Source organism: Ambystoma mexicanum, chromosome 7q, assembly GCF_040938575.1.
Source record: "Ambystoma mexicanum isolate Mex_15411 chromosome 7q, UKY_AmexF1_1, whole genome shotgun sequence".
Classification (NCBI taxonomy): domain Eukaryota; kingdom Metazoa; phylum Chordata; class Amphibia; order Caudata; family Ambystomatidae; genus Ambystoma; species Ambystoma mexicanum.
The window spans coordinates 796,240,910-796,259,724 of NC_090941.1; the positions used below are offsets into that span (position 1 = coordinate 796,240,910).

General features: G+C 43.3%; 1 protein-coding gene across 1 annotated transcript in view; it reads left to right on the forward strand.

Moving 5' to 3' along the window:
• LOC138528549 (matrix metalloproteinase-20-like) overlaps nt 1-3,349 on the forward strand; it is a 229,028-nt gene extending 225,679 nt beyond the window's left edge. Inside the window, exon 10 of the mRNA XM_069640311.1 lies at nt 1,768-3,349. Coding sequence (XP_069496412.1) covers nt 1,768-1,868 — 101 coding nt within the window. The 3' untranslated portion in view covers nt 1,869-3,349. The remainder of the gene's footprint in view (nt 1-1,767) is intronic.
• The last annotated feature ends 15,466 nt before the right edge of the window (nt 3,350-18,815 follow it).

Consider the following 18,815-nt stretch of genomic DNA (forward strand, 5'->3'; position numbering starts at 1 on the left):
TGGAGAGCTTACAATATCTGGTTGGAAAGAATTAAGCATCTTTCTTTACTGTTTAAGTGAGGACCACACAGTTGACAATGCTCGGAACGTGGGCTTTCTTTGATGAATACAGCCCGCGCTCCGAGCATTCTTATTTGAGGATGGCACCTCCCAGGGTGTTAATCGCTGTTAAGGACAACGAACGATCTGATTAATAGCCCGCATTTTACTCTTGCCTTTAACTGGTTCTCCAGGTCTTTAAGGCACAGCATAGCCTTCCATAGTGTACTTAACAGTAATAGTAAAGCATCCTTTAAACATTATTGAACCACACATAGGGTTTGTGGCAAAACTAGCAGCAAAGATGTAATTAGTTCTTCCGCCCCCAGTTAAAACAAACTACACAAAGCCTAAATGGGAACATAACAAAGAAAATGTTTACAAATGTAAAAGGCAAGCAAAGGTAAAAAAAAAAAAAAAAGCAAAAAAAAAAGCATCCAGGCAATATTACAACCATTTTTATCATAACATATATAAGCAATATGCCCCGAGCGGCAGGGGCATTACCGACTCAGGTAATGCCCCGGGGCCCATAATTATAGGCCCCGGGGCATTACCAGAGTCGGTAATGCTCCCGCTGCGAGGGGCATATGGCTATTAGTACCCCAGCCCGCAAGATATTTGTGACCGGGGCACTGAAAGCATTTCTTTTGTCCCGAAACACCAAGAAAATGGCCGCTGGGAGAGTGAAAACTGAGTTTGTTTTCGCTTTCCATGGCGGCCATCGGGAGCGGACGTGCTGGGAACAGAAGGAACATACCTGGCGGGGGGCGAAGTCGGTCTCCAGCAGTGTTGAGGATCGGAGCGGGAATGGCCTTGCTTCGAGCCTCCTCATTGGCTGAGGGGCTGCCACGCCCCCACGGGGATAAAGGCATGGAATCCCGGTACTAATTTACCAAACTAATTTACCAAACATTAGACAAGTATAGATAAGTGCACACTGCCCATATCAGGAGTTTGGTCCCTGGTTTTACTAGCAGAGGACCAATATCATGCTTGTGCATTGAGGCGCTTCATTCCGCTTCTCTAGCACCCACTGTATCTCCCTTTTGCTCTCAAGTGAGTCTGTTTCATGCCAAATGGCAAGGAATTGATCCTATCAATACCAGTGTTCCAATAACATGTACAGTTAATGTGCAAGAGAAGGAGTTTTGTGATTCCTCCGCCACCATGTAACATTTGCAGATTTGCGCAGAGTGTGCAGTTTTTACAATATCAATGAAGAGAGGAAGATTGTGTCAGGATGTTGGGGAGAACGTTTGCTTGTTATTTTGCAACCTTGTCTGCATCATGAATTTGCAGCGTGTGATTCTTCTCCTCCTCTTAGGTCAATTTCTATTTCAGGGATTGAGGACATGGAGAAATTCCTAATTAAGGAAAAAGCTTTAAAAAATATTAACAATTTCGTAGATGGAAAGAGAGTTGGCCTAACAGAAAATACTGCATTAGTAAGGGACAATGTATCTCATTTCAATAGAAATCCTATGTCCCCTTTATGTCTTAGTGAAGCTGTGAACAATATCGCTGTAAGGCAGGGGTCTGCAACCTTTGGCTCTCCAGATGTTTTGGACTACAACTCCCATCAAACTTCGCTAGCCAATCAATGGTGAGGGATAATGGGAGTTATAGTCCAAAACATTTGGAGAGCCAACAGTTGCATACCCCTGCTTTAAGACATATGAACCCTTGCATGCTCTAACCTGGCTCTATTTGTGTTTTATTTTCCAGGATACATTTACTTCTTTTCGGGATCCAAGGCATACAAGTACGACACTGAGAAAGAAGAGGTGGTGAATGTTGTCAAATCCAGCTCTTGGATTGGTTGCTAGATTGACATTGAAATATCGGACTGTGTGAAAAACCTTAACCTGCGGCAACCTACTACAACCAAGGTCCGGGGCATGATCCCCATGTGGCTTGTCTGCAGGCGGACCTTTTACAAGTAGAATGACAATAAGGATGGTTCAAAATACAGCATAAAAGCTGAAGTGCAATTGTTGTTCATTATTTCAAAAATGCCCCCTCTGAGCTGCCACGTGATCCACGTTCTCCCTCTTATACAGATCTCGCGACAGACAGATTAATACCTACCTGTTTCTAAATTGGCATTCACATATTTTTCTTGACAGCTAAAATTGCTTTTATTTATCTTCCGGATTGTCGGCCTCAAACATTCTATGTTTTCTTTGAGTAGCTCCATAATCCTCAAATTACTTTTCATATCATATATTTCCCTTTCCTATTTAAATCCCCATATTTTGAATTCAATTTCCCTTCTCTCAATCTCTATCTTTAGCCCAGAACCATTCCCAGGGCCTGATTCACAAATGTGATTTTTAATGGTGCAATCCCATTGAAAAATGCTCTGAGAATCAGCCCCTCTGTGTACTGTTTCTGCCTGACCCACTCCCTGCTGTTTCCTTGGGTATGTATACTAGGATGCAGCAACATTTCCAATATGGCTGGAGGGTGTTTCCACCATCTTTAATCATGTCCTTTGTTCAATGTCAAAAATGTAGTATTCTTGATTGTGTGCCAATTTACTTTCAATGAGTGAAATCATTTCTCTTACAAGTTTTCCTAATGTATGTTCTACCCATAAATGTCTATCATAGATCATAATGTGGTGATACACTCATGAACTACTCACTGTTTCTCATGTGTGCATGATCGGTACTCTTATAGAAGCACATCCTTTTGAGTGCTCTGCAACACCTGCCCCTGGACCATAGACTGTCAGGACTTAAAACATACGATTTGCCTGAGAGTCTGCAGGTCCAGTTTAGGGGAGTATCTGAAAGCACAGGACATATTGCCCCCTCCAAAAATAAATTAGAAGGTAGAGCTACACCCAACGAAAGAACACATTTTAACGACTTGTATATAGGTCCTAAGGGCACACAATTAGGTAAACCCACACTCTCAAGCCATCTCTTCCTTGCCTTACAGACCCTCACCTTCCAAAGCCCTCAAGAGGCTTTTGAAGGTGTGATGGACTCCTCGAATTCAACCTGATTGTTTACCACTCATGGTATCATTCTTTGAATGCTTCCTCAACAGACTGCATACCTTCAAACGAACAACCTTTGCTTGATAAAGCTGCTGGTGGACCTTGGAAACTTCATTATCACATAGGATCATACGTGTGTGTGGTTTTACACTCACATAAAGTTTTAAGCATTGTATTTTATTTTCTGCACATCTATTTACTGTTAGTATGTTTTTTCCTGGTAATCTGATATTTTATATTCCTCATGTACAATAATCTACAATGATGCAACATGTTTGTTGAATAAATTATTAAGATTCATGTTATGCCATTTGTCAAATCATTTTGATAATTTGCAAATGTAAATAAGCATAAATATATATGTATGAATAGTTTATCGCTGTGTCTAACTTTTAAAAGCTTGTGAAGTGTAGTTGGTAATACTGCACCAAATATGCCAAAGGTTTGAGAGGAGCAGCGGGAAGAATTGTATAAAACCATTGTATAGAATCTACACCTTTATAATGAGCCTTTTCCTACGGTTTACAATATTCTATTTACCGAAATGAAGCCCACAACATACTAGTGGAAAATACCTCGTGTTGTTTTCTGTTGGGAATTAGTCAAAGGCCCTTATTCATAAAAAAAGGGCCAGGACTGCGCAAACTATTTTGTCTCATGTCCTCACACCTCCCACCACCTCCACTGACCTCCACCCACTACCTCAGGCAGCCCTGTCAAGTCCTCACACCTCCACTCCCCCACTGACCTCCGCCCTCTAGCCCAGGCAGCACCTTCAAGTCCTCCCACCTCCCACCACCACCACTGAGCTCTGCCCACTATCCCAGGCAGGCCTGGCTAGTTTGCCCTCCTTCCACTACCCCACTGCCCCCTGCCCATGACCCCATACAGCCCCTGCTAGTTTGCCCTCTTCCCACCACCCCCATTGACCTACGCCCACTACCCCAGGCAGGCCCTGCTAGTTTGTTGCTATCCTTCAACCACATACACTGACCTCCAACCACTACCCCAGGAAGCCCGTGCTATTTTGCACTCCCCCCACCACACAGACCTCCATCCACTATCCCAGGCAGACCCTGCTAGTTTGCCTTCCTCCCACATCCCCCATTGACCTCTGCCCTCTACCCCAGGCAGCCCCTGCTAGTCCTCTCCCCTACTAGTCCAATGTAGGCAACATCTTACCTTGACTTCACTGACCTGGTTCCACTATGAAGTACACCTGCCACATATCCTCCTCCAACATGAACAACAGGAAGCAATGATGTTGAATCCAGTACTGTAGCTTCCACCATGACTCCCTGGTAGACCACATGCATCTGCATGTCAACAAGACACCATGCGATCGATCGCACAAGATACACTTTGACTATGCCACGCATATGTGAGATAATACAATTTAATGCAATGTGGCATTTGTATAGTGCCTTTGTATAAGGGATCAGAGATTGGTCCAACCAATTTACAATCCGTGTGTGCATATTAGCCTGTACAAGGGTAAGTAGGAAGGGGTGGAAAAGTCCCTGCTAGCGACCCAAGTAGAACAGGCATGTGGTTGGGTGATGTGAAGGTTGTCAGAGTGTGTGCGACTCAAGGAGACTGAAAATGTGTGATACTTGACTGAAGATTCAATCATAGTACTCAGCTGCATTCCAGTGGCCGAGGTGATGGACAGTATGCAAGCAGGTAGTGGCTGATTGCAGATGTGTGCGGGTCGGTGGCCATACCTTGGGAGGGACACAACAATCTACCATTGCGTGCACAACTGATGAGTGTAGCCCACTCATCCAAAGTTAGCCCACATCCCACCTCAACACCCACAATTCCAAACACCCATGCCAGTGAATTAAGTGTGGGCACATTCCCATTGACAAGAAAGTGCCAAAGGAACACCTGAATATCAGTGGACCAGAGAGGAACTCAACATTCAACAAACTGAAGCTCCAGCAGCAAATGTGCAGAGGCAAATAAGCTGCCACCAGGTACAACACGCAACTAAACCATGTGGAACATTTGGCAATGCACATGAACAAGTGAGTATTCATACCCAATGAAAGACCCCAAACACCATCATGATACCATCCCTGTACCTACACCATTGCACACCCAACAAAAATATTCACTCCAACAAAACGAACACACTGACACCAAACATGCAGTGTCTCTGCCCTTCAGTGCCACAGAGTGTGCCCTAAATACACATGAAAACCATAGGAGATACTCAGTTGGAAATCATGTTCAAACAAAAATCGTACATGGACAAAGAAGCACAAAATCATCCATACAACATCATGCCAAGTTATGCTGCACATGGCACACAGAGATGGCAAACGGTGGTATTGCATATTAAAATAATTATGTAAAAAAATGGATACAAAATAATCCTCATGGGAAAAATAAAAATAAACAAAAGGAAACCTCCAACTACAGAACTGTGTACAAGAGTCAACGGGCTACTCAGACAATACTTCAGCTAAGGCTGATTCACCTTCTACATCTGCCTTTTGCAGACAGGCCTCCTGTATTTTCCTGCAGGGCTTGCAGGGCCTCCCTCACCCACGCTTCCATCTCTGCTGCCCTGCAAGACTCCTTCAGGATGGCAGTCCATGTCAGCCATTCTGCAGTCTTGGCCCCAGCCCTGGCAATTGCCGCCTCATGTGCCTTCTACCTCTCCCCATTCTGCTGCCTCACAAATGCCACTAGGGAAGACACTAGGGCCTGTAGCCGCTGTCATGCCTACTGCTGACTTGCACTATGCGTGCACCTTCTATCCTCCTCCTGCCAATGCTGCCATACGGGATTCGCTTCCTCACTGTTAGGAAAGTTTTCCCATTAAGCAACTTTCCCTTCATATTCTATGGACCCCCACACTTTTTCCTATTATTTTTCATTGTGTCCTGTCTTTTTACAGTGAAGAGAAGCCTTCCACTTTTGCATACATGTTATGGGGGAACTGACTTGTCCCTCAGGCTGTCAGTACTGGGAAACTTAGTTTCCCTTAGTCTTTTAACTTCGTTGCCACTTTTGGTAACTTTCTATCGTTGCATATCCCAATGCAGTGCAATGGGCTCTCTTTTTGTTTTGCGATAGACATATCCTCCAGAAATGTGTGGATACATTTAGATGTGCTAAGGACCAGACTGGTGGCAGCAGTTGCTTTTTCTCTTATTTTTTAGTATTTTGTGTTAGCCTAAACGCATTTACCGCATTTGATTACTGACTGTGGCTAGTGTCCAAACATGGCCGTGTCACAAGGTCTTTTGTCTTTCCTTTGGCCACCAGTGAGGATACGGTCTAGGGTCCTCCAGTGTTGTCCACTCGTGTAGTGCCTGGATTAAACTTACACAGAAACACTGTAGGGTGATTATTCTGGTAATATCAAGTCACACGCTAGACTTAAAAAACAGAAACGGTCACTGCATCTACTTTAACTGCCTCAAATGTTCATAATTTGAAGAAGTTGTGTGTGGAAAGAGACCTGCCAACCTCTAAAAACAAATCTGAACTGGCCCAGAGGATCATTGATGTCTAGGAGAGTAGAATTATGCCTCTACCTTCCAATGGTGTAGCAGAAGGTGCAGGGGCTGCTCCCAGTAGCAGTAATTGCATTACTGTTGCTGCCACCATTAAGAGTGAAGGGGGGTGATGGTTCCTCATCTCATTTCTCTGCCACTACATATAAAGTTGAGGCCTTGTGGGAACTCAAGAAGGAGAAGCTTAGGCTTAGAGAGAAAGAGCTTGAGTTAAATATGGTATAACTTTGAGTGTGATAGGGCTGAGAGAGAGAAAGATAGGGAACACCAGCTGAAGCTTGCTCAGATCTAGGTTTCACATGGTTCCTCCAAAGGGTCTGGGGATGTGTCTGGCCCATTCTCCAATCCTAGGTTTCCTAAAGATCTGCTCTGTGTGTATGAGGAGAAGAATTACATCATGGACTGGATTTCTGCTTTTGAGTATGCACGTTAGGTACAAGAAGTAGGTGAGCCTGATAAAATTGCATTGTTACTCAGCAGGCTACCCTCATTCTGGCCACATTAGCGAGTACAAGTAAAAAGATAATAATACTTGGGTCACTTATGTAGCTGATTCTTTGAAGAACCTGACTGATTGAGTTGAAGGTTATAAGGTAACCACCTTTAAAGGCATGATACATTTGGTCATGGTGGAAAATATTTTTTCTTCCTGTTCCCCTGAACTTGAGTAGCATCTACCTGACTGTTAGTAGATTGGTCCTGAGAGGTTGGCCATTACTGCTGATTTATGGTTGTCACACAGAGTGTCCCATAAGGACTAACCTACTTCCAGTAAGCATGAGGAAGGGAAGAAGCAGAAAGAGAGGGTGGGTCATGTGAAACATCTTCTACCAAAAATGGCCACAAAACGTTCAAAAAAGTGAAGTTAAAAGAAGTTGATAAGGGTAGTGGGACTAACTATCCCAAGCACATCAGTGTTTACTCTAAGCCTCCCTATGTACACTCCCTGTGGATCATGTTTAGCTTGTGTAGCAAGTGAAGGGGGATCCCCATTGTAAGGGTAACACCATGTGGGCTCCACTTTGTGAATCTGGTCTTCTCTTATGATGGAGATGAAATACTGACAGAGGTCCTAATCTTCAGATTCCCTATCCTGTGGGATAGGATCTGAAGTAGTCTTAGTTTCCATGGGATCACAGGAACCTATAGTTGCTGAGCGTTATGCCTCCATACATGACAATAGCAAGCATTATTTGAAGGATAGTATGTTGGTAGATGGTGTAGGTGTGGACCTTAAGCTCCATCCTTTACCCAAAAAAGGCCACCTCTGGAATTAGTAAGCGCGCCTTTTGTCCCTAAAGCAAGTTCACTGTGCAAACGCTGGGAGGGGGCTTAGATGACATCTAACAGTCACATTAACCCTGGTCTCCCTGAACCACACAAAGAACACATAATACACTCCCCCAGATACGGTTACAAAGGCATCCCGCCAAACATGATTGGTTGCCCTGTACAGAGAAATCTAAAACCCACACAGTTCATTGGACAAATACATTATTACACAATCCCCTAAAAACATATAGTTAGAAGGTTTACATTTTCAACACACCCCTTCCCAAAAACTGCTACACATTTGGTGGCAGCCTTGCCTCTTAGTTACTCAATAGCAGAATTCACACACGGACCTGCCCTAGAAGTACCTAAGCACATGAAGAAGAGAGAATGACACGTAGATTCTCTTTTGACCTATTCTTGTTTGCTAACCGCATTGCCCAAACCTGTCCGGTGTCCAATTTTTATGACTACTGACCATTCCTATTCACATGAGTTGCACCCACTCTCTGACAACACAATCGCTCTCATGAAATGTATTACTACAGATCTCTACAAGCAGAAGCCACTTGTTCAAACAACCCCAGAAGTTTTACAAATAGCTACCCCTTACAACAATGAGCTCTCATGTTTACCAGAGATCATATCTTACCTTCGCCTTACAACACTTGAACCACCTGCAAACTGAAGGAAGCCACCCGTTGACCAATTTACAAAACCTGTTCCCTGACTGCTGACAGGCCTTTGCAAGCCTTCGCCACAATTACGAAAAAATTAATCCACCTCATATCTTTCATATCTTTTACTAAATTCAAACAATACTTCCCATACATGTGTACCACTATGTGTGTATTTTATACCTACTATGATCTCCTCTCATGACCCCCATTCATAGAGCTAAACTCCTCGTCCACAAATTGATCACCTGAGTGTGGAGGGACCCTCCGTGTGACAATGTTTCACTGTTATGTTTCTGCACGCATGCAAATCTACAAATGTATCGCCTCTACACAAAATTACACAAAGTAATCTAAAGGTAACACTTATCCCATTTACCATAAATATTTTAATATTTGTAGCAATTTGCGAAAGGAACAGAAATGATGATGACGGCTGTCCACCCCCCAGTCAGTGGTATGGCGCGCGAAGTTCAAACTTTTCCAATTTCCCAACATTTCCCCCTTTAGTTAATCCATTAACTATCAAACCATTTTCCACATTATCAATTCCACTATCTTTATGGAACACATCTTCACAACCCGTTTTCCCCATATTCCTCTGGTAGACAACCGCAATTTGACTCCACATAACTACCGCAATCTACCTGTTGTTCTACACATTCACTCCAACTTGGGGAAGGACGGAACCCCCCCTTCAATCATTCAAAAATCTGTTTGAGTGCCCATGTGAAGAGAATTGGTCCTATGCCTAGCCTTAGACAGGGTTACAAGAAACACAGCAGTACTCCTCTTCATCTGAGTCGAAAAGCATCAAAGAAATAACTTACTAGAACCAGAAAGTATGACAGAAAAAATCAAAAAAGGTGAAATTACTTTTAAGATTATGTTCATCCACGGTGGCATCCAAGAGAAAAAAGAGTCCAAATAAGAATCATCAGTAATTCCCACCTCCCCCTCCATAGCCCCCTTCAGACTTTGCAATTCAGTAATTGTTTGAGCCAAAGTTCTGTTATCTGGGTCATTAGGAGGCTCATATGTGCTGCAAGTTGTGCCCAACTTATGGAACACCCCACCCTTCATTGCTATTAAGAGGTCCAAAATGTAGCGATTCTGTAGGGCTACAAGACACAAAGTCCTAAGTTCTTCTTGATGGCATTTTGCATTGACAGAGGATTGCACACCTGGGGCCAATAAAGAGGAGAAAAATGTTTCAGTACAACTAAAGAGTCAAAAACTATCAGGAAGAGAGCACATATCAGAAGTTAGCAAACTAAATAACTGGCTCTCTACTTATGATAAAATCCAATTTAAAGTTGCCTCACTCACATTCACATGCTTGAACAATGCAGCACCTTGCTACCTTGTAGACCGGTTCATCAAAACTATCTCCACTAAGCACAATAGATCATCCAGCTCGAACAGTCTCTTTGTACCGAGATTCAAATTGTCCAGAGTAGGGGGACAATGTTTCCAGGTTAAAGCAGCATCACTCTGGAATGCTCTAACCACCCCTTCTGCACGCGGATCAAACTTACTTGAAATTCTGGCAGAATTTCATAACATGGCTCAAAAACTCTGACAAACAATGACTGACATAATTCCTCTCCTGACTAACCATTGTGATCTATGAACCACTCTGCAATAGTGGTACACTATCTAAATTGTAATATATGACTCTATGATACTGTATAATGTGTATTTAACCTGCAAATAAGCATACTATCTTGTCTACTGTGTAGACGAGTGGTAATTGTACGATACCATGTCATTCTAACTTTGATGTGTTGAGTAACTAAGCTGTAAGTCTTCTTCTGCAATGTGCCCTTATACCTATGGGTCTGGAGTGCAATACAAGTAATAAAATACAAATACAAATATGAATGTTCCTTAGAGCCTCAAAAGATGCTGCTGAGAAATAGTTGGATTTTTTTGATCTCCTCAGAAAGTCTTTTTCTCCGGAGTCCTGCAAAGTTCGTAAATTGTCCATGTCCGATGACACAAGGGATGCAAGGGGCACAGGTGACAAAGGGGACACAAATGTGGACTCAGACAGTGTCAGGTGGCTCTGCAGAACCACGAGGATGGGCACGTGCAAAGTGGTAATGCTGCATACATCTCTCCAGGCCGGAGGTAATTGTTTGTACGAAAAGGGCTCACATGAACAGAATAAAACGAGAATCGCTGCCGTACCTCCAGCCAAATCGGGACTATGCAGAGTGGTGCCACAGTTTTGATGTATGCCCACAGGCCTACATCACAGGCCATCACCCTTAAAACACAGAAAAAACATGTAAGTAACCAGATCTTAACAGGTTTCTCAGGCACCTTGAGCCATGTCAAGAAATTCACATATTTTCTCCAAACATTTCCACATGGCAAATTAGTTTGTGCCACCCCTTCTTCAGAGAGTCCCGCCATCCCTCCAGCCTTGCAACTCATTACACCTTGCTCCCATTTGTTGTTCACAATCATCAGACCCTCAAGGTTAAGCTGCACTCTTTGTGTACAACAAACATCTTTGCGATCTTCCCCATTTGAAATTGAACATTCTTCATCAATAAGAAGGACAGAAGCTGCTACACATTGCCCCTGAAACTACCCTCAAACCCTGCATAGGGCTAGGTGCACCAGACAACGTGCATCTGCCACTTCTACCTCATTAGGAATAAATAATCTAGGGATACCAGAGGCATGGGGAATGAGGGAGAAAATGTAACATGACTCAGTTACTCTCTCTCTTCCTACTCTCTTCATGTGCTGGAACCATACATTATCAGCTGCAAAACTTTGTGTGTCAATTACAATTTCTAAAGCCCCATCAGAATCATAAAATGCAAAATCTATTCTGAAACTTTGTTGCGTTCTGTGTCCATTGTACCCAAATAATGTTTCCTCCCCATGTACACATCTTTTGTCCAACACATACGACCCAAAAAGAAAAAAGAAAATAACTCTTATATATATATTGCTGAACACATTGTCAATTTCTTTCCTTCAGTTTGTCTTACAAAAACAAAACATTCCTATATAATACTTCTACAACCAATTCCTAATAAAACAATTCTAAATTTTAAGAAAGTCTTTTAAAACAATTCTCAGGTTTCGTACGTTCTCCTCACCACTGTCAGCTGGAACGAACTGTTATTCCTTGGATTCCACTTAACTTAAATGATTAGTAGACTGCTGTTCCTCAGGTATCAGTGGGGGCATACCGGTGTCCCCCCGTACATCGTGGAGATGCACCCATACTTTAATGCCCTCCACTTTCACAGCAGCAGGAGTAGAGAAGATAACCCTATGGGGTCTGTGGAATTGACGGTCGTTACAGTAACGGACAAAAGAGTGAATTAAGAACCTCTCCCCGGGGAGTAACAATGGAGGCTGATGCTTGTTTGGTTCCATGCCATCTTCAATCTTGTTTTGCTGTTGAGATACAGCAACCTGTGAGGACACAATTCTAACACTCTTAGTTAAGCCTTAAGGTAGTCCCCAAATTCATTAGCCAACATTTCTGCTGACTTATGTGCATCAGTACCTATGTGTGCAGGTGAGAGAGGTGGAAACATTCTACGACCCATCACCACCTCATGAGCACTAAGGTGGTGATCCTTTCCAGGCTTATCACGCAAACAAAACAACACAAATGGAAGGCAATACAACCATGACTATGCACATCAGAAAACATTTTTGACAATTGAGTATTCAAAAAACCATTGAGATGCTCCACAACCCTGTTGGCCTGGGGATGGTACACCAAGCACAACCTGTGCCGTATCCCTAAAAGTGAAGTAATTTCAGTGAACAAAGCATTAAGGAAGTGAGTCCCATTATCAGACCTTAACACTTCACAAATACCCCACCTTGGAAATACCTCCCTCACCAAGAATCTGGCTGCTGATTTGGCATCAGGCTGCATGCAGGGTCCAGCCTCAAGCCATCATGAAAATGGACACACAACCACAATTAAATAACAAAAGGTGCTGTACCTTTGTACCACATCAACACAATCAACATGCAATTCCTTAAAAGTAACTGAAAGTCAGGGCATAACCCCTCTTACTGCCCTCATAGTGTTTCCGGGATTGAATTCCTTACAGATTGTGCAATTACTAATAAATCTACTCACCTGCCCAGAGAGGTTGGGCACAAACCAATCCTACTGAAGTTCTGCCGTAATATGTTGCCATTGTGGCTATGCCGGAAAATGCAGTTGCTCCAAAGCCACAAGAAGCAACTCTATGGGCATCACTACCTTCCCCGTCAGGTCCTGTCTCCACAACAAATCTGTGGGCGTGAGTGTACACCCCCTCTTCGCCCAAAGCTCCTTTTCCTCCTGTGGTATTTTTCCCTGCAGTTCAAAATTTTTTAACAGGGGCACTGCAGTATACGGGACCGGAAACTGTGCCTGTTGGTGCATCATATTTTGGATATCTGAAAGCGGCAAATAAGCTGCAGCTTTTGTTGATCGGTCCGTGGCATTGTTTCCAAGCGCTACAAAGTCAGTTTTGCTAATATGCACAGTTTATTAATAACCCCTACCTCCACAGGCAATGTTACCACGTTGATTAATGGTCAAGCAGGGCAGCATGCTGGACAGGAGTCCTATCAGATGTTCTAAACCCTCTTCTCTGCCATCTAGATAACCCAGAATTTATTGTTGTGGTAACATACGCACAGTCAGAGTAGATAGTGACTGCCTTCCCCTTAGTCATTTGCAGTGCTTCAATAAGCACCACAAATTCGGCTGCTTGCACAGAGTATTGTGGTGGCAATCGCGTCTCCACCTTCACACGGTACTTACCACCCATAAGACTTACAACTACTGCTCCTGTATGTCTCTCAACAGTGTCCGGATCAATTATTGATGATCCATCAACAAAAAAATGTCCCTCCTGTCTCCAAAGCATCTTCTTTAACACTTTCCCTCATCTCCCTCACAGGTCACACAATCATGAACATCAAAACCGGGCTGCACTGGGTCACCCAAAAAATTTGCTGGGTTTGCTACGTGACACCCACTAGGACTGCTAACTCAGACTGCTTAGTAGTACCCAGGTTTAAACTGACAAAAGCTGGGGGGATGAGTTTTTCCAGTCAAAGCAGCATAGTAATGGAACTCCCTTCCCCCCACCTTGAGGGCGGATCAAACCTTTCTCCGCTTCAGATTTAATACCATTAAATGACTCAGGGAAAATGACCACTAACCTACCCCCCTGATTGTCATTTACCAGCATGTATCATAACATTACCTTACACCATGTGACTGTATAGCTCCATCTGCATAAAACATCTGCAAACGTTTGAATATGTTGTATATTAACACGGTAAATGTTGTAATCAGAGACAGTCATGATCTTATTGTATGTATATATTTGTTTACAGTTCCCTAGAAGCACCTCACCGGGGAACTGTTGTACATTTACTTGTAACCCATGTAACCTTAAGCTGAAAGTATTCTTGTATCCTCCTGCATTCTGCGCCCTGATACCTCCGGGTCTGGCACGCACTACAAATAAATAAACAAACAAACCAACCTTACTGGTCGTACGGAAGCATTTGACAAAAAACCTTGCAGCCTGAAACTCACTGCCTGCGTAGTCAGAGTTGATTTTGATTTCTTCAAAATTGCAAAAACTGTATGCTCCAAAAACAGTGTCACCGGGCAGCCCATAGTAATGGCTGAAAACTTTTGTATTGCAAAGGCCGCTGCCGCAAGAGGTTGCTCACATGGAAACTGACCCTATATAACTGAGTCTAACAACCCACTATAATAGGCCAGGGGTTGTGACCTAACAATGTTTTCTCTGCTAGGACCGCTGTCATTACCTTCCCATCTGTACGTGAAAAAAGTAAAAATGGCTTTTGGTAATCCGGAGTCGCCAAAACTGCAGCATTACTGATCGCAGTCTTGAGCTCCGGAAAGCAAGTTCTCAATTCATCTGACCACTCGATGGGACTCTTCTCTTTCGGTACTTTCTTGAGAGCTTGCAACAGGGGCCTCATGTAACTAGAGTAGTCAAAAATCCAAGACATACAATAGTTACAGAGCCCCAAAGACTGTTGCATCTGTTTTACTGTAGTTGGTTGAAGTGTGTTCTGAACTGTGGTAGCTCTCTCAGGCATTACCCTTCTCCCTGCAGATGTTAGTACTTGTCCCAAATACACTACTTCTGTTTGACAATATTGAAGTTTTTCTTTGTCCACTTTGTACCCCTTCTCCGCAACCAGGGTGAGGAGCTTGACTGAGTCTCCTTGACACTCTTCCTCTGAAGCAATATAAACAAGCAAAACATTTACGTACTGAATTGCAGTGCTGGACATTTGTAAGTCCCCAAATCCATCTGAATGACTCTTTTAAAAACACTTGGAAATTCACAGTACCCCTGTGGTAACCTTGTGTTTTCAAATCTCTGTCCATGATACATAAACGCTGTGAGGTATTGGGAATCGGGGTGTAAAGAAAATGAGAAAAAGGCATTTTTCAAATCAATAACTGTGAAGTGGTTTGACCCAGTAGGGATGTTACAGAGAAGGTACCACCAGAAATTCTGCTTCAACAGTGTTGTTCAGAGGCCGCTAATCCTGAACCATCCTCCAACTAGAGCCCTTTGCCTTCTTCACAGGGTAAATGGCTGTGTTACATGGGGACACAGAAGGTTGGATAATGTCTTGCTTCAACTACACCATAATGGTCTCAAAAATCCCTTTGTCTGCCTCCTTAGACATGGGGTATTGCCTAACCCTTGATAACATTTCTCTTGGTTTATATTATATTGGCACTGCTCCTACACTTTTCAATAACTCCACATTATGGGGATTGCTGGTCCATAAGTGGTCCAGCACTTTCTCCAAAACTTCTTTCCAATATGGTGATGTTTTTCTCACGATGAGTACCTTACTTTGCTCAACCATTACCTGACAAGGAATCTGTTGGAGATATGTTGGGGTTTATCTAGTATTTTGTGGTATTTTCTGGTATTTTCTATGGTGGTATCTCTATAGTGGTGAGACTATTTTCAGAACGCTGCCTAACAATTATTTTACCAGAGCCACTAACAATAAACAAATACTGGACTTAATACACTCTGAATAAATGGCTCATGCTCTCCTGTGATGTTTTATGTACAACATCACACGTATGCCCTTTTGGCTGTGTTTCAACAAATGTAAAACATGCAAATGAAGTACCAAACATTCAGTCAGCCTCTCTAAGTAAAACAATTTACTGTGGCTAGCTTTGCTTTGAGATATGTCTTACCGCACATGTATCTCTCTATGCATGTCAAATCAATTAGACTGAATGCAGAAGAAATACACTGAAACTAAATTACCTTTTTGAACTTTTTCATAGACTAGAATTATTCAAGTTACACAGAATTACATGTGCGCCCACATTGTGATTCACAAAATGAACAAGGTTTTATCTGCGATAAAGTGCAACAAAACTGGCAGGAAAAATACATTATGAATAACAGCAAAACTTTGAGAAATATAAACACAGTTTTACATGAACATTTAAATTCGTATCAGTAATGTAGCGCTTAGCTATGCTACATAGTCTCAAACAGCCATTTCACACGCCTCAATTAACAGCATGCTACATAGTCTCAAACAGCCATTTCACATGCCTCAATTAACAGCATAATGATCTAGGTTAAGCTGGCAATGTTCCGCGACTCAGCTTGGCAGTGTGCCAGGGTCATTCACAGCTAAGGTTGCTTGAGACCTTGCAGCTCTACTAAGGATTGCTAACCCAGGAGAGAGACAGCCCAGCAGATAGACTTCTGCTCCCTCCATCAGTGAGTGCAAGAAAACTAATGCCCTGCAACTCTGCCTCAAACCCTTTTCATACAACCCCCTGTCACTCAAGAGCACCTCCTTTTGACAAGATCATCTCACTAAAACATCACTTGATTTCATCTGTGCCTTTTAGCTGAAACAAACACTGCATTGCTGAATAGAACTTGCTACATTTCTTCCCGCCCCACAAGAATGCCACGATTTTAGTATAACGGATCTTCACATTCCCCAGCTTACAACACAGATCCAGCCTGCACGTTAAAATAATTTTTCTTTTCCATTGTCAGGGAATCATGCATTTTGCTCAATTTGCATTCAGCTTATATCATGGACTAATTTGCACTAAATGTTATTATGGGAATCAGTTACATGTTAAATGGGGTTGGGTTAATTAGTATATTAGTTTCATGTTAGTATTATTTTTTGTGTGAACCTCTGCCCATTAAAATAGCATCATGGAGCAAAGTTATCGGGCCTCATTACGACCCTGGCGGAGGTCCATGGTGCAATTTGCACCATGGACCATGGCGCAGAGCTGCCAACTCCGCCATGGGGGTTGGCGGACTTACCACCCCATTCCGACCTTGGCGGGGCGGTAAGTCCCCAATCCCCATTTACCCTTCCCCATTCCCATTTTTGCCCCATAGGGTATAATGGGAGTGGGGAAGGCGTTAATTACCCCACCGTAGAATACGGTGGCGTAATTAACAAGAGGTCCCGTAGCGCCATGGATTTTTCCGCCCGGAAAATCCGGGCGGAAAAATCCCCATGGCGCTACGGAAAGTCTTAATCTGGCGGAGAGGTACGCCATGCATTACGCTGGCGTATACCCCTCTCCGCCAGGGTCGTAATGAGGGCCATCATGTTCTAGCATGTACTCAGTGCTTTGGCATCTCTTTAAATTCAGCCTGAGACTCATATACTTGAGTCCATCAATGAGTCTCACACTCTTGGCCCTAGTAAAAGTTCAAAACATTGCCTTAATGTGAATGCTGAAATGTAGAGTCTAGATGTTGAAATGGGGAGCCTACATTCTTCCTACACCCCAATCTCAAAAACCTTTTCTCCTGCGTCTTAAGCATCCTCGAACAATTGCTCATCGGACACGTCTCTCAACGATGAGGTCAGATCATACACAATACTGAGCACCATTTGCCTCCTTCCTCATCGGTGCCTGAAAGAACCACCCTGTCCTTCTTCACAACCACGGCTTCTAGACTAATGTTAACGATAGTCCCTGGTGCTATTTCCTGTGACTTGACGGGCCAGAACAAAAATTCTATGGTTATCCACCATGTCTGATCTCTTATTCCAGGTACCCAACTTAACAATATCAATACCCCATACAGGAATAATGCAGAATGTACTGGCACCCCCTAATCACACTGTCACTGCACTACACGAGGAAAAGCGTTTGCTTCTTTTAATGGGTACAATCCTGGAGTTGAGCACACTATGCCGTCCTTTGAAAAAGTGATTGACATATTAAGCTTGCTCAGGAGTTCCCTTCCCAAAGGTTTGCTGGAAAATCTTTGCAGTATAACAAGGGAGCAGATAAAGTTTGATTATCAACCTTGATACGCAAATCTTCAGTGTATGGAACCAATAGGACAGCCCCAGATAATCCCTGCATGTCCATTGCTTTGTCTGATAGGGATAATCCACCTTCTTTTATGCAGGATTTCATGGCCCCTGTCCCGAACATGAAAGAGAATGTATGTTTACCTACCTTTACACCTATTTGGGGCTTCTTTCTGGATCTGTAGTAACCGATAGAGTTGGACACATCAAAGATACCTGTGGGCTGGCCTATTCCTGATACATATCAGCACCAGGATGCGAAAAAGGTATTCCTCTGAGTACACGTGCTCCAGTATAATGGGGAACTATCCCATTCGGTAGAGGATTATTCTCCCAAACCTGTACTGGTAACTGGGCTGACATGATCGGGCATGAGTCTTTGTCAATCCAGTTCCCAGGTTGTGATCAACCTGGACTTGCAGCAATGGCATAGAGTTTAGGGCATAGGGCGATATTTGGGTATTCATCTGGAGGGGACCTGCGTTAAACTGTGGTCAACTTTGACAATCCCGTGACACATGTCCCATTCTTCTACACATTCTCCAACGCTACACTCCATACATTCCTCCATATCTCCCTCCCATAGACCCATTGAACCTAGGCCCCATTCTTCCAAATCCGCTGAATGACCTGATGCCTCACGAAAATCTTCCCCTACCCTGCGAAAATCCTCTCATCAGTCTTGGTCCAGGTACATACCCATCCATCCATGCTTGTCTCATTCCAAAGTCTATTTGTCCTTGTTGCCCCAACTGTCCTGGCTGTCACTCTATGGCGCTGGTTGTGATTGCCCCCTCAAAACAAATATTCGCAATTTTTTTCTGGATCAGCTTGGCCTCAGCATTTTGTGCATGGTCCATACTATCCTTTTCCTGTCGCCCTCTTACAAAAATGCACAATGAG